A 28,000-nucleotide genomic window follows, 5' to 3' on the forward strand; every position below is an offset into this window, starting at 1 on the left:
GGAACAAACTGCTTTTTGCCCCACATTGCTTCTTGTAGTGTTTTGTTTGTTTGATCACAGCAATAGAAACACTGATGAAGACACAGTATTGCTGTCTTTATTAGACAAATACAACAAAAATCTTGTCTGAAATACAGGCAACATAAAAGGAAGGAAAAGCTTTCTGAAGGACAGTGGTATGATGCCAGCACTGATCTCAAACTGGCTTTTATCATACAATGAATGTAGCTCCGAATGTAGCTCAGTGAACAAGCATTTAACCTAGCATACTCAGAGGGCCCAGGGTTCTAAGCCCGGCTCACTCAGCTCTTTCTGAGTCAGCAAATATTCTGGTGACCTGTGCAATTGTAAAATGTATACACTCAATAACCACCTGTATACAAATGCTCTTTGTTTAAATAAGCAATGATCTGGAAATTACAACTCAACAATTTCACAGCAGGACACAGGAAGAACATAAGTGACCCAGTTTTCACACTGTAACAGCAGCTGGCGAAAGCAAGGTCTGTGAGCAATCTGACTCTCCAGGAGTGCCTCTTACACTGTGGATATAGCTCACACCTCAGAACTGGAGTAAGACAGGGCAGATCTCAGACTGGCTGAGCTGTGAAGCCTTTTAGAAGGAGGCAAGTGTTAGGCCAAAGAGTCACTTAGTGAAGCTAACAATCAGAGATGAACTTTCAGTGGTCAGTCTAGGACAGGGAAGCATCAAAGGAAGCGCTATGTGACTGTCTGGTGTGGAGGACGCCCCAAATGACTAAAGTCCTGAATGAATGTGTTTTGCCATGGACACAGCCTGGTTGACGACTCCAAAGCCAAATGGCCTGTTATAAATCGGCAGAGCTGTTACCTATACAGGTCAGGCTCAAGAGGAATGGCAAAGCTTTCCTCAGGAGCCCGAATATGAGCATCTATGAATAATGATCAGTGCGTACAGACTAGCAGCTGTGGCCTGAGACTTCACCTGCAGAGGTGAGATTGGAGACTAGCTAACTCCTCCTCCCAACATGCTGAGGTCATGGGTTGTGATGGCAGTGGTTAGAGAGCTCCACCGGATCCACCAGATCCCAGCTTCACTGCACACATATCTGTGGGTGTGTTCTTTTCCTCATTCCCTCTCCACCCCTAGCCTGGGTTCTAGAACTGAAGCTATACAGGCTGTGACGACTGGCAATCTTTGAACTTAGAGAAACTCTATTTTCTTGTGGCCTCAAAGCAGCAGTTAGAAGAAAAAGATACAGTTAAATGTATGGGGCAGACAGCAACTTTTACAAACTTTAAAAATACAGCTATATATACAGGAGACAGGTTTTTCTATGGCAGGTTAAATGGTGCAGGGTATGCTATGATTTAGGTTATTCTGGGTGAGTGGAAATCAGTAAGGAAAGTCTGGACAGACCAAGGCACATGCCAGAAACAAGTTCATGAGAGAGAACAAAAAGATGAGTGGGCAGGGAAAGAAGGGGGTTGGATCTGGGAGGAGAAAAAGGGGGTGCTTATGATCAAAATAGATTGTATGAAACTATCACAGAACTAATAAAAATAAGAAAAATACAAAAACATTAAAGATCATTTAAACCAGGCAGGATGGTACAGGCCGCAGTTTCTATGTGTTCAGTGACGGCTGCCTCCATGGCTGTTCTCCCAATGAGGCCACATTCTTCTCAGAGTTTCTTACATAGCTATGTATTCTAGAAAAAAAGTCTTTTTAACTAAACTGGATGAGTTAAAGTGTAGATGTATTTATACATCTCAAGATTATTTACTCAGTCAGTATTTATTGAATGATTACTGTGTGGCAAAAGACTGGGGAATACATCCAAGTCGCAAACATCTGTCTTTGTGAAGCTTGCACTCTAGGTCTATCATAAAAGAGAGGATTAACAACAAATTTGCATAAATTCATCTATCTATTGGCCAAAAGGGCAGTACACGTTTAAACAGTGTAAGTGTTGTTAAAAGTCCACTGTTGGCATGCGCATCACCATGTATTACTGTGTTTACTGTATGCATAACAAATTCATACCTACATATCATGTTCCAGGATTCACTTTGTAAGACAATTTAAAAGAGGCTTTTTGAGAGTCATTCTGAACATGCTTGATTTTGACCTTGGGTAGTTTTTAAGAGCTAGTCAGTCACCTAACGAGTTGTGACTCCATTGTACCAAAGTGAAGATGCAGAGGTTGCTGGGGAAAACACAACCATGAAGTGCTTGCCTGTGAAAATGCCGAACACGTTCTGGTCTGCTTAGTCCAGTAACCGGGACTATATAGTAACAGACCCATTCGAATGCATGTGGTCCACAGTGAGATCTTAGTCAAGAGTTTTTAAAAGCTCATAACTCATTTCACATTTTTAAGGATAACTAAATTATAAAATCTCAAAGAAAACCAATAAGCAATGCTTGATTATAAAATAGAAAACTTCTCATACTGGTTTAGTAGGACTAAATGTTTATCATTTTCATGTATCTTACAGAGACTTTTAAAAAGAACATCAAGTTAAGAAAATCAGCTTAAAATTTTAGAATAATCATACTATATATACACCAATGCCGATCATCTAACTGTGAAGAGACTTCAATTATACAAGGTAAATTATTTTCTTGACAGTGACTAAAGCATCTCATTATCATAAATGTACATATTCATGCTCCTAAGAACAAAGTTAGGAGGACAAAAATTACAGCGATGAGCACCAAAGCAGAACATTTTTGCACCTAGGGCTTGACTGGTTTGTATTCAAACACAGCCTGGACTACAAGGACCAAAGCAACACACTTGGCCAGAAAAGCCAAAAAGATAAACCAAGGAATGGAAACAGTGATTTTAAAAAACAAATAATAAAAAACCAAACAATCATTTTGTTTTTAATCAACGTGACTTTTTCAAAGTATATATACATCACTTTTATTCATCTTTACTTCATGTTCGACAAACCTGACTGCTCCACTTTTGTTAATCTATTGTCACACCGAATAAACAGATGTATTACATGTTTGTTGTGATGAATCCAAACATTAGAGCTAGATCCAGCAGCTCCTACAGCCTAAAATCTTACAACCAATCCAAGTGGTAACACAGATTATCAGTGACTGTTGACTTTAAGAACCTCAGTCAGGTATGTGTGGTGTGTATGTGCGTGTGTCTGTGTGTAGGTCTATCAGAGCCATGTGACAGACTATGCGCAGCCCAGAGAGGTGAGACTTACTGATGATCTGACATGATGGTTTACCCAACCCCGAGAAGATTTAGTAGCCAACACAAACTTAATCCTAAAGTAAACCTGAGATAAACAATGAGGTGATTTGGGGCAGTGACAGATCTGAAAGACAACACTAAGGAGGCAGCCGTGGCCACAGCATTGTCACAACACAGGAGGACAGAAGCAATGGCGGCCACTTTCCAGGAAGCGATGAGGAGTGCGGCCCCCTGGTTTGCAGCTGATGACATGGCCCTTTTCCACAGGGCATCTGAGTAACCTCCACCTCAGGCAGGAGGCTCCTCGGGCCCCCAGAAAGTGTGCCAGGGCATCTCTCCCTGTGCTTCCAACGTGACACTATCGCCACCCTCCCACTTCCAGCTCAGCCTCCGAAAGTCTTTGTCCTGTGGGCTCCCTGAGTTTGAGGTAATGTCAACATGCTACACAACTGAAGTCAGGCAACCTACTTAAAAGCTCCAGTGACCTGTGGGTGATATTAACCAGTTTTGTTTAGTTGGGAGCTTTCTCCACACAGTGGATAACATGCAGGGCATAGGAGAAAGGCAAATGGCTGGACTATGACAGGAATATGTTTCCAGTTGAGGGTAGAGACTCCCTGTGAGAAGAGACAGGAGATCTGTTAACTTTTCTATTTCCTGTTTCACACCCTGAGCTTCCGGGCAGAACAACACTTTAGGTCCTATGCAGTAAATGCCCTTCCAATTCTCCGACTTGTAATTACAGCTCTGGGTGTGTCTATACCGCTCTTTAATTCTGTTTCAAAATCCACATTTCATAAACAAAATGATACTGCTGCAGTATTTGAAATGCCAGTCATTAAATTATCACTTAAAAACTCTCTCTTTCCCCCATTATTTGGGTGAGAGGTCTGAAAGCCTAGGCAAGCACTCTCCAAGTAAGCCGAACAGATCCTAGCCTCTCCTTGTTCAAAGGTATCTTATTTGGTTGGGTAGACATGTCTAAGTCTGCCTCAAGAGCCCCCAAGGAAGAGCCTGTTTCAGCATTCTACAGTTTGATTTTTTTCAGTGCCATCAGTTCTGAAGCTACAGTGCAGCTATTAATTCCTTCATGAATGTCCCAAAGATGGGTGCATCAGATGCAAAGAAAAACAGTTACAATTCAGGGAAGTTTAGCCACAGCAAAATGATTATCTGATCTGCCCAAACATGCAACTTCACCTCTTCCTCCCGAATGGACCTAAATTCAAAGATCAAATTAAAATCAACCACATTTCAAGTTAAATTCTAAGAGTTCTATACAACTACAACATGACTATAAATGAATATTCATATTCATTTTTCTGTATTTTCCTGTATGTACTCTAAATAAGTTTCTGAGAGCATAATTTTAGGGAAAGGTTAAGAGTTTTATATTTTACTGTGAAGTTCTAACAAATTCTTCGTTTATTTGGGTTTATCTCTTAGCACGATGTCATATGAGCTTGGTATAATGCAAGCATATTGGCAAAACATATTTCAGATACAAAATTCTTAATTCTGTGTCATAAATAAGTTTGGGTAAAAGCGCAAGCCTTCCACGGAGTCATCTCTGCAAAGGTGGCCCATCTTCTCTGCGAGAAGCAGCCTGGGAACAAAAAGAAAAACCCACAGTGATGAGCTCATTCATTATCACAGAAGACACACACACACACACACACACACACACACACACACACACGGGCAAGGGCGCACTTACCTTTCTTTAGCCAGGAGGACAGACATCCCCACAAGCTTGGCAAACTCTTCCGATGTTAATGATCCCCGTTCTGAAACCTAGTGGCAACACACAGCAGAAGACAAAACAAAACAAAGGACAACAACAAAAACAGCCGTGACTATTTTAGTGCACTTAGGGGAATATATAGCCAATATATGCAGGGAATGTTTCACTGGACTTTCTATTAAAATCCAAATAGTCACTATAAAACGAAATCTTTTTATTTCTAGATTAACTTTTATGTGTATGAATGTCTTGCCTGAATGGGTGCACGCCACATTTGTGCCTGGTGCCTGCAGGGATCAAAAGAGGTGGCCAGATCTCCTAGGACTGGAGTTACGGACGGTTGTGAATGACCACGAGAGTTCTGGGGGCTGATCCTAGGCCCTTTGCGGAAACGAGTGTTTTTCACCACCGACTCATCTCTCCAGTCACACAGAACTAAATGTAGACTGTTCAATCTATAAAAGCTGATGCACTTGGAAGAGAACTGAGACTACATCCCAACACGAAGCTGTCCATGATGTAAGAAGGCACTTGTAGGAAAGCCTAGAAGAAGCTACTCAGTTTTCGAAAAGTAGCATAGCAAACTCTGTATACACGCTTTGGTAGGGGCCCACAGAGTTATAATCAGGTCCCATGAAGGATGTGACATGAGAGCCTGTTCCCAGTGCTGAGCTTCAACAGGAAAGCAAGCACCTTTGCTGGCTGTCTCCTGGAGACCTTCTATCTGAAGGGAAAAGGGCGGGAGAGTGGGTCTCCGGGAGAAGAGATGGGAGAGCTGGGAGCAGTGGAGAAGCAAACTGCTGGGGATATAGTGTATGAGATAAGAATCTATTTCAGTAACAGAAAGGATAATACTAAAAAAGGTTTAGAAGGACAAAAACTTAAAAAACTTGTAGTATGCTGCTGATTAAATGAACCCATCATTGTCACTCAAAAGCCATTAAGCCTGTGGATGACCTTTCAGCAAAGCTAAATTCCACAGTAAATCCTGCTTCTCAAGTTGCTGTGCATTTGGACCTTGGTGGTAAGCCTGAAGGACTGTGGCAAACGGGGTTCACATACCGTCTCCAGGGCTGCGGCCACCATTTCCTCTTCCTTGTGGGTCTGAAGTTCAATCACCATGACACCACTGTCAAAAACCCGGAGCCTGAAAAACACAGATGTAAGAACAAAGTGTAGATACATCTAGGATGCTCAGCCACAGAGAAGCAAATCATGTTTTGCTTTATTTTATGGCTGGGCCTGGGGACAATCAAACAATGTTTAAGCCATAATGACCACTTGCAACCATGACAGCATTAACGAGCTCAAGAATTAACAGAGAATGAAACTATGAACGACGATCTACATGATAAAATTCTTCCGGTTAGGGGGTGCTGTCAGCCTGAGGAGAAGGAACATGGCACTCAGAGCCCAACATGTGCACCGCGGAAGGTTCAGAGGCGAGTCTGAGTTTCCTCTCTGAAATCACAGGAGTCTGAAAATGACCTGTCCCAGGACACACCCATCCTGATAGGATGAAGGCCAGAGGACGGCAGATGCTTGCGCTCCTGGTGAACTCAGGTCACAGCATAATCTCAACAGGGCATCTTTTGGGCTTGCCATGCACAGCGGTAAGCATAGCTGGACTTCCAGGTCTCCTCTGTCCAGAATCGTGGTTATAGGTGGCAAACTCCCGTGCCCATTGCTTTACCTGACAGGTAATTTCAGTGCTTCTAGCATCTTGCACGCATTCACTAAATCTTCTGGTGAGAGCAACTAATGAGGAAAAGAAATCCAGTTTACACTGCAAAGCAATAGAGTGGTCCTACATAACTGTAACAATCACTAAAACCACAAGAAGTCAATGATGCATGGCGAAGTTATTTACCTTCTGAGCATGTACCCAGAGAGCTCCACATCCTACACAAGCTATTTGTACCCCTTGTTCACTGTTGCTTCATTCACCCTGTTGTCCATCAACAGATGAGTGAATAATGAAAATTCATTATTACATATATTCATTAAATATATCTGTATACACACACACTCAACTTTAAAGAAAAATAAAGTAAAACATTTTGCAGGAAAATGGATGCACTTAGAATGTATAATATTAAGTGAAAAAAACCTACATGTTCTCTCTCATATGTGGAAGCTTATCGAGAGAGAGAGAGTGTGTGTGTGTGTAGAGATATGTACACGAGTACTGTAGAATAGGCAGGAGAACGAGAAAAGCTAAACATAAGGGGATGAGGAAGAAATGAATTCAGGTGATGGACATGAGTTATAAAGGAGGATAAAAACCTAATTACTTTTCTAGTTATGATTCTGCCATGGAACTTTTGGTTTTGATGGTGGATATGTATCTAAAATATTGATGCTGTAAGTGTAACATTTAATATGCCAATTCCAACTATAAAGAAGCTTGTTGAGGTACAGAGACTTGGTATGTGATGTTGTTATTTCCAAGTTGTTTTGTTTTTATAGTAAAGTTTAAAACACTTGTTATAAAGCAAAAGAGTTATCCATCCAGTCTTCTTTAGCAAGAAGACTGAACAAAGAAGCCAGAGATATCACTCCAGATATCAATCCAAAACTGTCCAGTATAAGTTCAATGCATTTCTAGGGCCTGCTAAAAAGCAAATAAGGAAAAGGGCTGATGATGTAGTTGAGTAGCAGAACCCTGCCTAGCAGGTGCAAGGCCCTGGGCTCACACTCCAGCGCTATATGTAATAAATAGTGATAACAAAACCTTCTTGAGAGATTGACATGGATACTGACCCTTGTTTTATTTTATACTTGTATTATAATTCACAACTGTTCATGGAGCTATTAGTGGCTTTTGTTTTGAATCATGTAGCCTTCATAAAACAGTACTACGGTGGACACAAGCGGAGCTCTGAGTCACGTGGGATGGTCCAGAGCCAGCCAAGCCTACGTATAATAGTAGTCAAACCACTGTCTCCAGGTGACCTCAGCCAAGTTATTTACACCTTAATTTCCTCATTCCCAAGTTATGTTCAACGTGAGGACAGTAAAAGTAGTGAGCTCACTGAGTAACAAAGGATAAATGAGGTGACATGTGCTGTGCCCTGGTGGACAGTTGTGTACCTGATGACAGCACATATAAAATATATATGTCCTGGAGACAGGATGACGCTGCACTCATAGGACTTGGGTGGGGGTTGGAAGGATATACGTGAGTCATATGGAAGTGACTGCTTGTGCAAGTCGGCACTAGACTGCTGGACACCACCAGCACCAGAGAAGTCTCAGAGGCCAACGCACTAGGTGTGGTTGGGCAAAGGGAACTGAAGAACAGCTCCTAGTGATAACACGGCCAAAGGATTGAGGTGGCTTTGCCTCTGCGCTACTGGGTCCAGCTGAGTTTGTGCCAAAGAGTTAAACACTACAAGGGGAGCTTCCAGTCATCACAGCGCAAATGCAGGGGAGCTGGCAGGCACTGATCAGGTCAAACCTTTACCTTTAAGGTAAGAAAACTGAGCTCTAAGGCAGGGTAAGTGCAACACGCAGGGTTGCACAGCAGCACTGGCAAAACCAGGGACAGAATCAATGTCTTGGCCCCCAGGACAACAATTCTGCTCTCCCCACATTGCTTCTGAAGATAGCTTTGATGTTCACACCCTACCTCGATGTACTCACTACAAGGAGTACAATCTTTAGCTAAAAGAGCATCTAAATGTGGCATTCTTACTTCCATTCCTCGGGCTCGGTTGACTAAGCAGTACACCTCTGTGAGTGACATTATTCCCCCACGTTCCTGTTGAGAAAGGAGAGAACAGTGAGCATTTACCACTTCGTAACAGAGATCATAATCTAAGTGAAATCACAGACTACAACGCCGCTTTCTTTTAAAAAGTGGTATTTATACACAAGACAGCCTATTCACACACTTCCCCGTATTTCAGAGTCTATATGTGGACTTTACCATCGCCCAAACAAAAAGAGGGGAACCACACCATGCTTCAGAAAGCGTGCTTAGTCTTTCTGGCTACAGACATGTGATTGATTCCGGCTGAGAAAGCTCTGAGAACTTAGGGGCCACGTGGGCCACAGCCACACTGGTGAGCACTGGAAGCGCCCAGCAGGCCAGAGGAATACTGGCAGCGTGTGTCAGCACGGGGTCAGCATGGACAAGCATCCCACTGCTTAACTCAGGAAGGGTGGCATGAGGCGACACCAGAGAAGAGGCCCAGAGCCTCTACCAAATCCTCAGCCTTGATAAACTGTGGGCATCAGTCAGTGAACAGATGCAGGTAAATGCTTACCCCCATGGCTGGTAAGTGCAAGGAGGCCAGGAAGGAATTTTAGAGACCCTCCCTGGTTCTTCAGCAGGAGAGCTGAGAAGAAGGCTAAAGGTATTGGGGGCCATGTGGCCTGACATCTTGAAGCTTCTCAAAGGAAGGGTCATTAAATGCTAACACATTTTAATATGTATTTAATGTTTTAATTCATTTCAGTTAGTAAAAAAAGTATAGAATAAGTGATACCACAATTTTGCAAGTACTAATGAAATAACATATCTACGTAATGACTGTCAATGGCTACCCTCTATCTATCTATGTATATATGTACACATACACTTTATATACATATATATGCATATATATGTATATATGTAAGATGCACTTTTTAATGTACAGATAGATATTACAAACCTACTGATAAAATGTACAACACCTCCTATTCTTGTCATTAAAAAATTTCTATTTACAATAGTTTACAGAGAACACATAGGATGGCAAACATCTTAATACTACAGAGTCAGCCAAAGTATACCTTGTAGGATAAACTATTAGTTTCTTCAAAAATAAGTAGGAATTAAAATTTTAAATATAAATAAACACAGGGCTAGGTCAGGCTGCAGCTTAGGCAAATAAAATAATTTGCCTAAGATATACAAGGTCCTGTGTTTGGCCACCAGCACAAAAAATAAAACCAAACCAAAACAACCACCACACAAAAAAGAAAGAGAAAAAAAAGAGAGAGAAAGAAATTTGAGAAATAGTGAACCCATTGTAATGCGTTTGATGTGGGAAGGCAAACTGTAAGAGCAAATGTGAACACTAAGCAGACATTTGACATCAGAGATCATTAGTGTTTTGAGTGAGAGGTGATGCCACAGCTGTGTTAGAGGCCTCCTCTATCACTGTAGGTATGAGAATATTCACATAGAGGGTGACATGGGATTTGCTTTCAAATAGCTCTAAGCAGAGGATGATTTATGGATGAAGCTAGATGACAGGCACATGGGGACTTGCCATGGTCCTTACTTTGGCTTATATTTAAGCATATCTTAAAAGTGCTTTAGCAAAGTATATTCCAGAACTATACAGACTAGATATGGGACCAGGCACTATGGGATGGAGCAAGCCTTTAACCCCAGCACTTAGGAAGTAGAGGCAAGCAGGTATCTCCGGGCCAACCTGGTCTACATAGTGAGCTCCATGACAGCCAGGGATACGTAGAAGGATTCTGTCTTAAGAGACAGACAAGACTAGATATAGCCAGATATGGTGTTTCATGTCTACAGTCTCAGCCCTTGGAGAGGCAGAGGTAGGAGGATGGCAAATTCAAGGCCAGCCTAGGCTACAAAATAAGCATGTCTCAAAACCAAACAAAAACAGACGAGAGAGAAAATTATTCATACAGAGAAAGATCTTTTGAAAACAGAAAAACTTCTCATCAAACAGACTTTTAAAAAGTATAAACATCTGAAATGGAAACTGAAAGCAATTTTGAAGATTACATTCAAAAGCTAATTAATAAGTATACTAAACTAATTTAATACTCCTGGAGAAAAAAACCATGTCATTTAATGTTAGCCACACCATGAAAAAAACAGGCTCTTGAGATTTCTGATGACCTGAAAATAACTGAGCACGGTTCTGAAAGTATACTGGGGTTTGGGCTTACCTACCTCTAAAGGGGCCTGTAATATTCCAGCCAGCTGTTTGGCCAGCTGCATGTGGTACTGCGTGCCTGAGCCATACGTTTCCCTGGTAACTGGGTTGGCTATTCCCATACTCAGCAAGTAGGACTTAAACCTGATGGTCTATAAGAGAGGGGGAAAATGCATCAATAGACTGCAAAATTAGTCTTTCCTCACAGCATTGGAAATTATTCACCATAAACTCATTGTAGCTTAATTGTTTCTCTATATAATCATGTCTTCTACTGTGTTTTCTTGCTGTGAGCTACAAGTCTTAGTTGTTCCTTGAAGAAATCTAGTTATTCTCTTTCTTTCTATCCCAGTCTGTCATACTATTTATTTTCAAAGTTTTATACGAAAGAAAATTTAGGTAATAATTATGCTACTTTAAATACTAACCAAATGCTAAAACTAAAAACTTACAAAGAAAAAAATGGATATGACCAGATTATACCCAAACCTAATAAAGCAGACATCAAACACAGATATGCATGAAACAGCTACCCTTTAGACATTTCAATAGCTTTAGTTTCTACACTGTAAAAAAGCACTGAAATAATCTTGAACTATCAAAAAAAGAATATGGTCTAGTATTTCCTTAGCACTTTCACATGCAAGAAATAAGAACATTCCATTAAGAAAGCAGGACTGGTGAGGCGGCTCAGTGGCAACTGTGTTTGCCACCAAATCTGAACGCCTCAATTCAGTGCCCATGTCCTCCATAGAGGATGAGAAGCAATTCTTACAGGTTGTCCTCTGACCACCACATGCACAGTGTGGCCAGTTTGCCCCAGTAAATAAATGCAATAAGAACAAACAAAAAAGCAAAACAAAACGAAAAACCTTTGGAAGGCAGCAAGTGTGAGATGCTACAGGCAAAGCTCAATGGGAGGGAGAGAGAACTGGTCAACCACAAGGCCATCACTGCATTCTAACTAATGTCTAACACTTTAAAAGAAAAAAGCTTCCTCACCTCATCTTCTGTGACATCACCTTGCTTCTCTTTAATCTTATTAGCGATAGATTTTGATAACTCCACCATTTCCTTAGCCTGAAAAGACAAAAATCCTTGAAAAATATGCTTTCAAGATTATTGTGACTGAGTGTGAGTGGATCAGGTGACACATACCTTGATCATTAGCTTGCTAAGGTCTTCAAAGGCCTGAAATGAGTAATGAAGTTTGCATCAAAATATTTTCAAAGAATTAAAATGTTTTAAAGTAATGATACAAATAAAAAATTTTCTTACAGATAATCAGTTTATTATTAATTGTATAAGCAACACATCTACCTCATTTTAAGAATCTACTTTAAGAAACTGTAGCGCACACCTGTAATCCTGGCACTCCGGGAAGTAGAGGCAGGTGGATCTCTGTGAGTTTGAGGCCAGCCTGGTCTACAGAGTCCAGGACAGCCAAGGCTACACAGAGAAACCCTGTCTCAGAAAATGAAAAAAAAGGAACTGTAAACTTCCTCAAACTACAACCAAATTTTTCATAATTATTATTTACTGTTCTTGGATACATATAAGAAAATCTGGATCTGGGGTGTTGCTCAGTGACAGAATGCTTTTCCGGCATTTGTTAAGGACCTGGGTTGTACCATCACTAACTAATACATACACTCATAAAGACGCAGACACACACAATGTAAAAAAAAGCACTTTTTTTTTCCTGCTAGGAGATCAAAAACCAAAGACTATAAAAAGCTTTCCAGCTTACTTAGCTGCAGGAAAACTTTCTTGGGACATAATTATTTTGGTTGAAATGCAAGTATGACTTGAGTGAGCCTTAGCCTCCGAATGTCAAACCAAGACACTTACAGTCTTACATACAGAACCACTGCATACAGAGCATCCAAATGCCATCTACACGGATTAAATCACTTCAGCAAGTGTCTACCTCAGGGGCGTCTTCAAACTGAGTCAGATATGTTTCTAATGAATTATCTCGGGGTACTGAAAGTATAATGCAGAATTTCTCAGCTAAGTGGTGTGCACAATCAAGCATCTTGTCATTAAGTGAAAAATCAATCCACACAGTGCTCTGACATGAGCAATTGTGGCTCTCTTCAGCTACGCCAATCTGCAGGAAAGTACCCCCACCTGCAAATTTTTTTTCTTTTGCTCAAAGAATAGTGTAAGAATAGTCGTGTAAGATCCTCATAGGCAGCTCTCTAAGCTAACACTGAAAACAAAGGGAACGTGCACACACCTCACAGGAATTTCCTCAGATAAACAAAGGCTTAGACATCGGGTTCTTATCAGTAAGGGCCAGCAGATGCAGGAAGCCCTTCATGGGAGGCTCCGGGCACCAGCTAGGAAACGAAGTCATTTCTACCACTTAAATCACACATCAACCTAGTTTTCAAAACTAGAACAAAGATTTGCCATGTAAACTTGGATTTTTACACTGACTACATAAACTGTTAACAGACTTTTTTACTTGTGTAAGCAAAAACAGTGTAAGAAATCACTACTGTATATTTTCATTCAGAAAATCTAAAATACTGAGTGTATACAAAGTACATAATATTTTAGGTAATTATCAAGCACAATAATATTTCTATTATTATATTAATTATTATTTATTTATTATAATAATAATTATATTACTATTTATTATTTCTATTATTACTATAAACTATAGAATCAGTAGGCTATAAAAAACTGTGGGAAGGCATGTAAAATAAAAATTAAAGACAGAGAGCTGCACATGTCCATCTTATTACTATGCCCTCACATTTACGGAACGTTCTATCTTTACACCACAGTCAAGTTTCCACTGCAATTGTGTGGAAAGGGCACTTGTGCTGGTCTGTAGTGACTACCAGCCTCCACTCTGGTTATTCATTTCAGGAACAACTCACATATCTGACTTCCTGCTTCAGTACTGGTGACTCTGGCTTTGTATGTCGGATCCCTTCTATCGGACCTCTCGTTTCCCCGTTGGTGTTACCAACACCTACTCATCTTTCTGGCCCTTGATTCCCTCTTCCTGCTGTTAACAGGCCTTCCTTGACCCCAGCAGACATTAAGGAGCCTGGCCTGGGTCCCATCAGGATCCTGCATTTTCTCTTCACATATGTCACATGTCAGTGACAGTAGAGCACCTGCCTACCTGGTCCTTGTGAAGGTTCACGGTGTGGAGAACAAGAACTGCTTCCTAAATAAATCAGTGTCTGCACAGTGTCTATGGAGAATTCTTTGAGGTCTGAGAATCCATGAAAATGGAAATAATTTATTTCTTGAAATAGAATAATTTATTTTGAACATCACAACAAACTTCCAAGAAAAAAATACAAGCAACAGAAAACATCTCACTATTCCAAACCTTCTCTGTAAATATGAATACAAAGAAAAAAAAAAAAACAGTATTAAAATATGCCAAGCTGAGGTAGATCAGTTATAGGAAACAGACTACAAAGTTTTAGGAAAACTAAATATATTTCAAATTACAGAATGGAACTAGTCAAGGCTATAAAAGGATGTTTAAGGATTACCTCAGAAATGTTTTTGTCGGTTTCTTTTCTTTTTTCTTCAAGTTTCCTCTCAATGCCTACAATTCCTACAGCTCTTACTCTTCCTGGCTGGGGGGAAAAACAATAGAAAAAGTAAGTAGCTCATAAAATATAGAAAACAGGAAGGAAACAAAACCTTTTGGAAACTACACTGAGTTTTCAAAGGCGGGAAAGAACCCACAAAGAAAATAGCATACAATCACATCTAGCTTCCTTTCAAAACATTTGTCTCTTTCTGGCTGCACATAATGACCTTTAACTATTAAAGGAAAAATGATATACAATCAACGGCATGAGTGATTATCTCTGTATTTTAGGTATAATTAAATTTCTTATTCATTTTTTATTCTTTGGAGATCTATCATATATTAGACATTTAATAATTTATTAACTATATAAAAAATTGTACCTAAAATTCTTGTACTTGAGAAGCTATTAAGCTACTTTCTCATATCTCAATGCCTGTCCATAGTTGAGTGATTGATTCAGACAAAATTCATTAAAAAAAAATTAGAACTCTACTATTTTGTTTTTGACAAGTTTGTGATCACAGAGAGTTCTTCCTCCTCCTTCTTCTCTTTGTTTATTGTTTTGTTTTGTTTTTGTTTTTGCTTTTTTTGAGACAAGAGTCTCTATATGTGGTCCTGGCTATCCTGAAATTCACTATGTAGACCAGACTGGTTTTGAACCCAGAGATACCTTCCTGCCTCTGCTTCCCGAATACTGGGATTAAAGGTGTGCACTACCACAAGCCAGAGTCTTCTTAAGGGGCACCTAAATACAGAGATGAAAGCAGTGTATCAGCTGGGCCTGTGGCCAGCTTGTCATCCCAGTACCTGGAAGGCTCAGGCAGAAGTATCACTTCAAGACTGAGGCCACCGGGGCTACTACACACAAGTTCTAGGTCACCCTGCCTTAACAACACAAACAAAAAGGAAGATATAACATTTACAAATAGCTTTTAAAAATACCTGGTGTCCTTTATTTGTTTGTAATGACTGAGAAACTGGCACGTTTTCCCATCTTCTCTGTGTCATTTCCTCTGATAAACGCCTGTAAAACTGCAATGTATATGCAAAGCCGTGAGTTAGCCCAGTGGCAGCCATCACAGACATACTGCTAAGACATTTCTTTACTATAAAGTTCTCTTCAGTCATCAGTAACAGACTAGACTCCTTAGACATCAAAGGAAGCCAAGAGCTGCTTTCTCGGATCAGCTTCAGCAAGCACAAGGAAATAAAACACACACACAGGAACTGACCTGCTACAGAGAGCGGAATGCACCCCACAGACGAGTGACACGTGAGCGCCCTCACTCCCCCAATTATGTATGTAAATATATAAAAGCAGCAGAGAATAAGTTGTCTAGTTAGACTATCAGGTAAAACCAGGGACAACCAGATGCAGTGGCACAGGCCTCAGATCCCAGGAGGAGAATCAGTTCTAGGACACTCTCACCCATAAACCAAATTCAAGGCCACTATGGGCCACATAATACTGTTTCAAAAAACAAAAAAACAAAACCAAAATCAGGGACAAAATGTGGCTAGGCTCACAAAAAGAAAAAAAAAATCAAATACTTTTTCTAACTGCAGTGAAAACACCTTTGGCAAAGCCAACTAAAGTGTGTGTAAGGCTTGGAAACCACTGTGTGAGGAGCACTAGTTCAGTGCCGCGGAAGACAGTGGCCAGCAAGGGCATGACTCCACCCGCGCACGGCTCCAGAACAGGGTCTATCTCGCAGCTTCCCAATTAGGTTCTCTGGACCACGACACTGAGGCCTCCTGCTTGGTCATTCCCCGTATGGAGCTAGCCAAGACCAGGTGGCTGCAGGCGAGCTTTCAGAAAGGTCGGCTTAGCACCTTCCCATGACCTGTTCATCGAGTGACCACTGAAAGCTTCCCGAGCCGTGGAGCTTCCAGCTTCGAATATTTATGTGGCCATGTAGCCGCACCCTCCTGCTGGTCACTTTTTGATAAGGCTCGAAATACAAAAAGGTTCTTTGTTTTTGTGCTTTTATGTGGTTAAAAACCTGGCATGCTTCATAATACTGTCTTCTACCATGCTCTTCAACTCCGGCTGTGCTCACGGGGAAGCTCACCTCAATCTGGCCATGCTCTTTGAAGGACAGTTTGATGTAGGAGTTCTTACTGCTCTGGAACGGACCCGGCTCTTTGTTAGGAGGAGATGGGTGCAGATGAACCACGATTTTGGCACTGATGAAACAGCAAATATTTTGACCATCTTAAAATCATGAATTTTGCTTTTGTAACTTCTCATTTACTTATTATGTACTGTTCTGGCGCATACATCTTACTATGTAGCTCTGGCAATGTAGACCAGGCTAACCTCCAATACAGAGATCCACCTGCCTTTGCCTCCCACATGCTAAAAGTAAAAGTGTGTTCCACTACAAGCACTATTTTTAAACTTCTTTTATATTTCAAATGAATCTTATATTCGTATAAAAACAAAGAATTTCCTAAAAGACAGTCTTTTCTAATTTATACTCATGATCATTAAAGTGTACAAAAATAAAACTTATAAAATATGAACTAAATGTCATCGGCTGTATAAATGAAATAAAAGTATGGTTTTAGAAATAATTCAAGATAAGTTCTTAATATTTTGAGAGGCTTATGAGTACGCTTCCCACCCACAGAGCCATCATCTGAGGTGAGGGAGCTATGACTTCTGCCAAGGCATCCTACCTTACACGTGAGCAGTCACATATAAAACAGACAGTTGATATTTTATAAAAACCCATCCAAAGCTAACATTCTACAGTGTCATTTGTTGGAAAAGGCCACTCAGGCCACAATGATCTGGAAGACTCAACAGTAAAAACAACTCTCCAAATACTGCCGACCTGGAGAGACCTGGCCATGTTTGTGCGCATAATTAAATGTACTGCCAGACACGCCTCATGGTCCAGCCTGGTCCACCTGATCCTCCCCTCCATGCACCCTGCCCCAGTCGCCACATCTAGACAGTAGAAAAAGGAAAGACAACACATGCTTACAGACTGGTAGAATTAACACTATGAAAGCAACCATCTTACCAAAAGCTATAGACAGATTCAACAAAATCTCAGTCAAAATCCCTATCTCACTCTTCACTGAAACAGAAAAACAAAACAAAACAAAAACCAAAAAAACAAACTATTCTAAAATTCATATGGAACCACAAAAGACCCGATAGTCAAAAAAAAATATTGAGCAAAAGGAACGGGTACACACAAAAACAGATATGGAGGCCAATGGAACAAAATTAAAGACCCAAATATCAGTACACAAAACCTCAGCAATTTGTTATTTGACAAAGAGGTAAAAAACAAACAAACAAAACATTTTAAGTTGGAGAATAAAAAACATCTTGAGTAAATAGTGTCGGAAAACATGAATGTCCACACGCAAAAGAATGAAATTAGACCCATATCTATCACTTTCTATGAAGACTATCTCCAAAAGGATCAAAGACCTAAACCTGAAACACCGAAACTGCTAGAAGAAAACATAGTACCCACCATGATATAAGTTAGGAAAAGACTTTCTGAATAGGACTTATTTGCCAGGAATCAAGGCCAACAACTGACAACTAAAAAGTTTCTGCACGGCTAAAGAATCAATCAATCATGAGAACAAGCAGCCCATAGTATAGCAGAGAATCTACCCACAATGTACAGAGAACTCAAAAAACAAAGAATCAAAGGAGACCAACAGTGAAAAAAACAAAACAAAACAAAACAAAACAAAAACCCCTGGGCCCTGGGGGCCCTACAGAGACTGATACGGCAACCAAGGACCATGGATAGAGATAACCTAGAACCCCTGTTCAGATGTAGCCCATAGAGTCAATCTCCAAGTGGGTTACCTAGTAAGGGGAACAGTGGCTGTCTTCGGCATGAACTCAGTGGCAGGCTCTCTGATCACCTAATCCTGGAGGGACGAGGAGCCTTACCAGGCCACAGAGAAAGATGGTGTAGCCAGTCCTGATGAGACCTGAGAGGCTAGGGTCAGATAGAAGCGGAGGAGGACCTCCCCTATCAGTGGACTAGGGGAGGGGCATAGGGGGAGAAGAGGGAGGGTGGGATGGGAGGAGACAAGGGAGGGGGCCACAGCCAGGATACAAAGTGAATAAACTATAATAAATAATAAATAAATAATTCTTAAAAGAGACCCCCAAACAAAGAATCAAAATGACAAATGACCTGTTCAAAAACGAACTTGGGATCTGAACACACAGTTTCAAGAGGAGGAAAAAAAAAGTTCAAGAAATAGCCCCCAAAATGTTCATTTTCCCCAGCAATTAGGGAATTGCAACCAGAACAACTTGAGATTTCATCTTGACTCCAGTCACAATGGCAAAGATCAACAAAACAACTGACAACTAACGCTGGAGAGGATATGGGGAAAAGGGATCGTCATCACTGTTGACAGGATTGCAATCTGGTGCAGCCACTCTGGAAATCAGTGTGGAAACCCTCAAAAACAAATCTACCACATGACCCAGCGTCTACCACTGCTTGGCTTATGTCCAAAGGACTGACATCCTATTTCACAGGTTCTTGCTCGGCCACGTCCATCACTGCTCTATCCACCATAGCTAGAAAATGGAAACTTCAACAAATGAATTGATAATGAAAATGTGGCACATATACACTGTGGAATATATGTAACTATAAACATAAATTAAATCACGAACTTTGCAGGTAAGTGGATGGAACTAGAAAAATCTTATATTGCCTGAGGTAACTCAGACCCAGAAAGACAAGCGTCACATGCTCTCTCTCGTCGGAGGCTCCTAACTTCTTCAGGTTCTTCAGTAGTGACACATCCTGTAGTAACTGCAAAATCAGGAAAGTACGAGAGACCAAAGTGGGGGGAGGAGGAATAGAGAAGGTATTTGAGTAGCAGGGTATGATGGACTTGAAGGGGAAAAGGGGACAAATGGGGGCAGGTGTCTTCAGCTGGAGAGGTGGAGGGACATAAAAAAGGAGGGAGGATGCCAAAAGTAACAGTAAGGATGTCTGCAAAGTCACAAGGAAATTGTATTATTATCTAGCTACCTAAACTTAGTTAAAATGCATGAATGGGTGTGCACATGTGCGCACATACACACACACACACACACACACACACACACACACACACACACACACGCACACACGCACACAGTCACGCACGTTCAATTAAATGTTCCCTTATGGCTGACAATACTTCCCTCCAGAGCCATAGACTATCTAACAAAACCCCCAACACCAGGCGTGAGAAGCCCTGTTTTGGGGTGTTGGTCAGGGCTGCCTAACAGACTCCCCGAACAGCGTAGGCTATTGCGGTTGCCCTTAGTTGTGTCTCAGAGGTGGGAGGAAAGTCCCGATTGCTGAAGGCATCATGCATGTCAGACTCACGATCTGGAGGATCTAAGATGGTTCTGACTTTAAAGCTTTCCTGAGAACTAGAGTTCATGGTACCAGAGTGTTACATACTAAGGAAGCAACCATAGTCCTACCCAGCTTTGACCCTAGGAACCATACAATCACCAGCGTGGAAAGATAACCCTATGGAACAGGTTTGCCAACAGTTATCAATATCAATAGATTACCAGTATCAACAGCTCTTTCCCTCAGATGAGGCCTGCCGGAGTTTAAACGCTGCATAACAGGCACACACAGGAAAGACAGGCACACACAGGAAAGACTGTGTGTGACAACACACACAGTTAAGTGGAGGCCCACATCATTTATTATGACAAGGATACTACAGCAGGCCTTACCACTTTGTTCAGACCTTAAGAATGAGCAGAAGATAGAAAAATAACCTTAAAGAACCTTCTGCGAATAGTATGACAAGAAACGGTTTTTGTGGATAAAGGTTAGACCTCACCTCTTCCCGATTCCAGCCGCCTGCTCCTCAATGAACACAATCTGGGACAGGGGAATGGCCATACAGCACTCCTAAGAGGAAACCAACAGAGAGCTCTATTACACAGGTCAGAAGGTGGAGTGCAGCGTCCCTGGAGTGCTCATCTCCTATGAGGTACTTAAAATCAACAGTGCGGTATTTTGCTCAACTATGTTCATAGCAGCTCTATTCATAATAGCCAGGATCTGGAGACAACCTAGATGTCCTTCAGTGGAGGAATGGATACAGAAAATGTGGTACATTTACACGATGCAATACTACTCAGCAATTAAAAACAAGGAAATTATGAAAATTGCAGGCAAATGGATGGAACTAGAAAAGATCATCCTGAGTGAGGTATCCCAGAAGCAGAAAGACACACATTGTATATATTCACTAATAAGCAGAAATTAGCCGTATGATATAGGATAAACATACTAAAATCTATAGTCCTAAAGAAGCTAAACAACAAGGAGGACCCTAGGAAAGAGGCTTAATCCTCATTCAGAAGGAAAGACAGTATAGACATCAGAAGTAGGAGAAGAAAGGGGACCTTCCACAGAGGGTCTCTGAAAGACTCTACCCAGCAGGGTATCAAAGCAGATGCTGAGACTGGAGACAAACTTTGGGCAGAGTATAGGGAATCCTGTGGAAGAAGGGAGATATTAAGCCCTAGAGGGGACAGGAGCTCCACAAGGAGAACAACAGAACTAAGAAATCTGGGCCCAGGAGGTCCTACAGAGACTGATGAATCAGCCAACGACCATGCATGGAGAAAACCTAGACCTCCTGTTCAGATGCAGCCCATGGACAGCTCAGTGTCCTTGGAGGTACTCTAGTAAGGGAAGCAGGAGCAGTCACTGGCATGAACTTGGTTGCCTGTGGCCTTCCTAGGCTACAGAGAAAAAGGATCCAGACAGTCCTGATGAGACCTGATAGGCTGGGGTCAGAGGGAAGGGGAGGAGGACCTCCCCTAGCAGAGGACTAGGGGAGGGACATGGGGGGAGAGATGGAGGGAGGGTGGAATGGGGAGGAGATGAGGGAGGGGGCCACAGCCGGGATACAAAGTGAATAAATTGTAAACAACAACAACAATAATAATAATATTAAAAAAGAAAAAGAGAAGAAACTGCTCCCTCTTGGCCTGGGCAGGAGGGCCGCAGCAGGCGGGCTCAGCTGGAGCTACGCTTGCAATCGCCGTGATAAACTTAAGGAGAATTTAAATAAAAGTCCATGCGTTTTGGTGCATCGGAGGAATTTTAAAGGCAAGAGGGCTCAGGACCAGCACTGGGGCTCAGTGGGTAAAGGGGCCCGCCCCAAAGCCTAAACCCAAGTTGAGTCCCCCGGACCCACATTCTCTCTTTCTCTCTCTCTCTCACACACACATAAAATGTGACTAAACCTGGTGGTGGTACATCTCTAACCTCAGACCAGCCTGGGCTATACAGCGAGACCCTGTCTCAAAAAGCAAAAGCAAATGGGGCCGCAGAGACGTCTCAGCAGTTAAGAGCATTTGCTGCTCTTGCAGAAGACCAGAGTTTGGTTCCCAGCACCCTTGTTGAGAAACTTACAATCACCTGCTACTCTAGTTCCAGGGACTCTGACGCCCTCTTCTGCCCTCCCTAGGCATTTGCAGGCACATAGATACATATGAGAGCACAGACGTGTACACAAATAAACCAACAACAACTCATCTTAAGTAAAATAACAGTTGTAACTATCTTTGTTTTTATAGTTGGTATATTTTTCCAAGTAGGATTTATGAAAAATTTTGAATATCTTTTTTGTAAAATATGATTTATATCCAATGTAAAGCAATTTACCATTTGTAATGTTCAAGCTTCGAATTAAAATGAATTTACATGAAAAAATTTTTGATGTAATATTTCTTATATAAAACAAAACCAAATAAATCAAAAACAGTAATAAGAAATGTATTTTACATGAGTGATTTTTTTCTGCTTCTCTACAGATATACACACATGTACACATTTTAAGAGGAAATGCTAATGTGGCTTTGTTGTTACTAAGTATAAGTTTTAAGGTATTTTATAACAGCATGTGAAGCAGTACATGCCTATGATCCCAGCGATTTGGGAGGGTAAAAAGGACAACTTGAGTTCAGGTTAGGCAAGGCAACACAGGAAAACTTAAAAAAAAAAATAGTTAAGTTTAATTTAAAGCATTATGTATGACTGGCATATAACAGGTCTAAGAATTCAAAACTGGCTTCTTTTTATTAATATGTATTAATTGTACAAGTTAGTAGGTTTCCATTTTTTATAATTTATTTTACTTATGTGTACACAAGCATGCTGCAGCCCTTTGGTGCATGTGTGGAGGTCAAAACTGCAAACATCAGTTCTCTTGTTCTACCAGGCATTATCTGGGGAGAGAAGCCAAATCCTTCGTTCTGGAGGCAAGCATCTTTACTGGCTGAGCCATTTCAGTAGTGCCAGGGTTTTCACCTTAGCATTTCCATATGTATATAATCACTAACCATTCACATCTATCTCCCCTGCAAACGTCTCTCCCCTTTCCTGCCTAAATAACCTCTTTATATGGTAACCGAAGGGATACACCAAAATCAATTCATCAGTATCTAGCCTCAAGACATCTTATCATCTCAACATTTGTCCTCTGCAGATCATTTTAAAATAATGACAAATGGTTCTTATAGGACAAAAAGTCAGATATTGCAATAGTTAGCACTCTTCTAAAGAGTACATTATTCTTCTAAAGAATACATTCATAGTTCATCTTAGTACTAAACATTCATGGTGAGGGACTGGAGAGATGGTTTAGAGGTTATGAGGACTGACTGCTCTTTCAGAAGACCCAGATTTAAGTCCCAGCACCCACATGACAGTTCACAACCATCTGTAACTCCAGTTTCAGGAGGTTGGAGACCTCTTACGACCTCCATGGGTACTGCATACAAATGGTGCACAGACATACGTAGTCAAAACCCATAACACATAAAATATAAAGGTCCTGGAAACTGGGAGTACAGTGGAAGATGTGAAAACATGTGCTTAATGCTCCCGGCCTGAGGCCTAGTGCTCCCGGCCTGAGGCCTATCTCCAGCACCAGAACTAAGTTGAACTTCACAGCTGGGGGTGGGGAATGATTCGGAAAATAAGATTCTAGACTGGATAGCTTTTCCTGCTGACAGCTGTAACTCACAAGGTAAACCTCCTTGGAATAAAGATATCGGCATTATACACATACACCCCACTCTACAGAGCAACCATAAAATTAGGGTGAGGAGTCTTTTCCTTAGTGACATGGGGGGAAGGACTTTCTCAGCAGATAGGCAGGCTGATCCTGCTTCCCAGCAACCTGGTAGAACAGGTTGTTCAGAAGAGGACATACTGTCTTTTTAAGGCTCCCTCACAGCTGAGGTCCAGAACTGCTCCTTCTCCACCCTGAGGCAGGTTGTAGGAGTGACTCTCTGGTATTTGAAATCATAAAGACTAAGCATCCCTGCACACAGGAGGCAAGGCAGGTAGATCGCGTTGAGTTTAAAGCCAGACTAGTCTACATAGCAAGTTCAAGGTCAGACTAGGGTGCAATTCAGCGATGAAGCAGGCACTCAGTTCCAAGTCACACCCCCAACGCACACATAACCACATAAACCCCAGAGCAATGCTAAACGTCTCTTACATTATTTTTCTGGTCTCTCCAAATCAGCCGGTGTGTACTAAGAAGAAGAGTCCCAGCATCAAATTTTATCTAAAACAATAAGATCAACACAAAATATCAATACCATATTATTCAGATTTCCTTACTCAATAAGCATAAAATATGAAATTATTAAACATTTAGAATGAGGTTTACCACAAATTAAAAAGCAATGCTATATACCCCATAAAGATAAGCTATATATATATATATATATATATATATATATATATATATATACACACACATATATATCTCATATAATTCTGTAATAGATACATGCATATATATGTGTGTGCATATATATACATATTTATATTATAGCTATTATAGAATTCTAGAAAAGTTTGAAATAATCTAGATGTATAATCAGGGGTAGTTAAATAAAATATATCTACAGTAGAATGCACATGCCAAAGTTAAAAGAATGACGAGGTGAAACTACATACATTACCATGGAACACTAAGACAGAGCTGATGGGAAAAAAGGAGTTTGCAATGTATTACACAGAATGAAATTCTCTAACAAAATGTTCTCTCTATGTGTGTGCGTACACATCACTGTATCAGTACCGGGAAAGGGTCTAAAATGAGCCCACAGTTAACAATGAGTATCTCAGGGAAAGGGTGAGAAAGTGGGAGGGAAAGAAGCAAAGGATCCTTTTTAAAGGACTGATATTAACATGCACATATGTGTCTGTGTGTAGCTGTGCACATGACTGCCGGTGTCTGCCAAGGCCAGAAGACGGCACTGAATCTCGTGCAGCTGGAGTTAGGCAGTTGTGAGCTGTGGGAAGAGCAAACAGGTGTTCTGGAAGATCAGTGTGTGCTATCAACTGCTGAACCATCTCTCCATTAGCTCCCTCCTCCTGTGCTCTATAAAACTGTCCAGGTGATTTTACACTGAGATCAGATTCCTATGTCATACTTCTGTAGATTTTAAAAATATCTTTGTAAAAGAAAGCCTAGAAATAGCTGTAAGCATGTAAGAAGAGACACTGATAGAAACTCAGTTATTGGCACTGACACCTGGGTTATGGAGTGACTTATACTCGACACACTTCACAAAAAATTCTAGAGGGAACAAAGAGTTAAGAGAAAAAAATGAAAAATTGTTCAAAAAAGAGTAGGAAAATTACATATTTAAAAATCCCAAAAACAAAAACAAACAAATAAAATCTCCAGATAGAAAAGCCATTAAACCCACTGGCATTGAGAAAAAAACCTCAGATATTCACTTACAAAGGACTGATGGCAAAAGCTATGAACAACAAACACAAAGATAAATAGCAGACTAGGAAAAATAACTGCAATTCACATCCAAGACAAAGAACAGCCTGCAATCAAGTAGAAAACGGAGCAAAGTTAACAGAAACTGCGTGACATGGAGAGCCAGCCGTTAACTGACAGTACAAATACAAATACAAGGCATCAGTTATCTGTAAGACGATGAGTTCATCCACTGATGCCTGTGAAAGCAAATGAGGGGGGGAAATTTAAACTTCCATCAAGAGGAAACTGGGCCCCCAAATGGTGGACCAGAGACAGAAAAAAAAAAAAAAAGGAGACTGTATTCTATAGCGTTTACTGTGTCTTTCGATGTGTCTGATGGAATGCCACTCACTGTAGCAACCATCCAGAATTTCTTCTTTTTTTCTGAGACAGGGTCTCACTATGTAGCCCTAGCTGTCCTAGAACTTGATACATAGACCAGGCCAACCTCAAACTCACAGAGATCCGCCTGCCTCTGCCTCTCAAGTCCAGGCCTCAAAGGCGTGTGTCACCATGACTGGCTGCCAGTCATACAGATTTCAGACCGGTGAACACGTGAAAGGTACACTGACAACCAGAAAAATGTGCTATATTCTCTTGACTGATTTTTTTTTAACAAAAAAGAAACCTGAAAAGAGTGTGCACAATATATTTCACATTCACATAGATGTGCAAACATATGACGTATATGAACATATACTGGTTTTGTGTGTCTGTGCTTGTTGCTGAGAACTGAACCCTAAGTCCCCAATATGATGGTATTTTGAGTTAAAGCCATTTTGCTTATGCTCTGATATGGTCATGAGGTGGGGCCACCTAAATAGAAGTTAAAATTAAGCATTCTGTTAGCAACACTGTAAGATATCCATCGTATTTTATTACATTAAAAAATAAAAATGAATTTTTCGCTTATCATGCTTACAACAGACATGTACACTATGCTGCTACACACACCAGACCAGGCTGGCCTGGATCTCACAGTGGTCCGCCTGCCTCTGCCTCCCAGTGCTGGGGTTAAAGATGCACATACCTAGCCTTTTATTTCTGACACAGAGGACAACAGAACTTATAAAGTCTTTTCTCTGATTTGGCCAAGTGTTTTGGTAGAATACCGTGCTGGTTAGTTTTGTCAGCTCGACACAGGCCTGAGTTCTAGGACAGCCAGGGCCACAGAGAGAGAGAGACCCTGTCTCAAAATGGGAAGGAGGGGGGCTGGAGGGATGGCTCAGCAGATAAGAGCACTGGCTTCCTCTTTTAGAAGACCCAGCGCCTACATGGCAACTCACAACAATCTTTAACTCCAACTCCGGGGAACCTGCCACCTCTCGCCTAGGCTGACAAGGGGACTTATGCGCACGAACCCACACGCAGACACACACATCTACACACAACTGAAAACAAGAAAAACGTTTAAAATAAAAAGAGGCAATGCTCAATGTACTTATTATAGTTTGTAATTCTTTGTCTTGGCTAATCTGGTTTACACAAAATAAAACAACTGAATTTACATTTTAAGAATCTCTTTTTGTGCTAAGTAGTAAAAATTTCCAAAACAAATGTTTCGTTAACTCCAAAAGTGCGAAATGTTCCCTTCCATTACGACAGTTCTGGCTAAGAGGCTTTGCCTTTTATCTTGTTGGAATCCGAATTTAGGATTTACACGTAACGCTCAAGCCACTGTGTCCACCAGTGAGCATAAAGAAAAGTGAAAGTTTGCTGCTCTAGTGAAGGAACTGTACGACAATTCCCTTCCCGGATCTCCCGTGGATTATCTCAACCTGACAGACTAGTCAGGCTGGTTTAGATTTACTACCCAAACCCTGAATAATCTAAGCTACTTAAAAAGTAAATCAAACTTTATTTAAGCAGTTGCGGAAAACAACTTGTCTCAAAAACAACAGTAGCACAGTGCACAGAAAAATACCCTAAGTCAGGAGGCCTGGGTTAGCTTTAAGCACTGACCAGGAAGAAAGTGTATTAAGTACAGAGGAAGACTTCATTTCCCTAAGAGCGAGGAAGGTGGAATCCAGTACGTGAAAACTAGAAACTAAAAGCGCTCGTGCGAGCGCAAGCTCCTTTCCCCCTCCTGATACCGGGTTGCACATTTCAGAACAGGATGGTTTGCAGCGTCCAGTACGTACAAAACGCTTCCTTTCGGTATTTCTCTTACCACTTGCAAGCCCATCCCTTAGGGTTTAAGCTTGCATTACTACGAGGCAAAGGCTTACTGCATCACTTCGTAGCACGAAGGAAGCCTCAAGCTCGCTCGGGGCTGGACCCCGCGGCCCCCTTCCGAGGCTCAGCCCAGGACAAACCCCCAGCCATCCAGCGGCAGCAGGAGGCTGGGGACGGCGTTCGTTCTGGGGGCGCGCTCCTGACAAGGCGGAACTGGGCTGTCCCGGGCCCCCGCCCGCCGAGACCCCCGCTCGCCCGCGCCGGGCTCCGCCGTCCACCGTGCAGCCCGCGGGCCCCAGGCCGAGGCCGGGAGCGCAGGGCCGAGGCGGCGCCGGGCCCAGCACGGAGGCCCGCGGGGCGAGCCGGCCTCCGCCCTACCTTCTCCTCGCCGTCGTAGACGCGCACCCCGCGCTGCTGGATCACCAGCGTCTCGTTGATCTCCAGGAGGCCGCTGGTCCACACGAAGCGGTCCATGGCCGCCGCCCGGCCGGCCGCCGCCGCTCGCCGGTGTTCCGGGGATGCGAGCGGCGCCCCCTAGTGGCCGGCGGGCGTGGGGCGACGTGAG

The 28,000-nt window shown here is 41.7% G+C and overlaps 1 protein-coding gene across 1 annotated transcript; it reads right to left on the reverse strand.

The window, feature by feature from the left end:
- Positions 1-75: 75 nt before the first annotated feature.
- On the reverse strand, positions 76-27,945 carry Vps36 (vacuolar protein sorting 36 homolog). The gene is made up of 14 exons (XM_055593372.1): positions 27,814-27,945; positions 23,971-24,039; positions 20,287-20,357; positions 16,503-16,617; positions 15,373-15,462; positions 14,384-14,470; positions 12,012-12,044; positions 11,856-11,933; positions 10,871-11,005; positions 8,645-8,710; positions 6,641-6,705; positions 6,010-6,094; positions 4,921-4,997; positions 76-4,809 (listed from the first exon to the last, which is right to left on the reverse strand). The coding sequence occupies exons 1-14, from the start codon at positions 27,907-27,909 to the stop codon at positions 4,716-4,718; spliced, it is 1,161 nt and encodes a 386-aa protein (XP_055449347.1). The 5' UTR covers positions 27,910-27,945; the 3' UTR covers positions 76-4,715.
- Positions 27,946-28,000: the final 55 nt, after the last annotated feature.

Source organism: Psammomys obesus, unplaced genomic scaffold (genome assembly GCF_907164565.1).
Source record: "Psammomys obesus unplaced genomic scaffold, mPsaObe1.curated_primary_1811, whole genome shotgun sequence".
Lineage (NCBI taxonomy): Eukaryota > Metazoa > Chordata > Mammalia > Rodentia > Muridae > Psammomys > Psammomys obesus.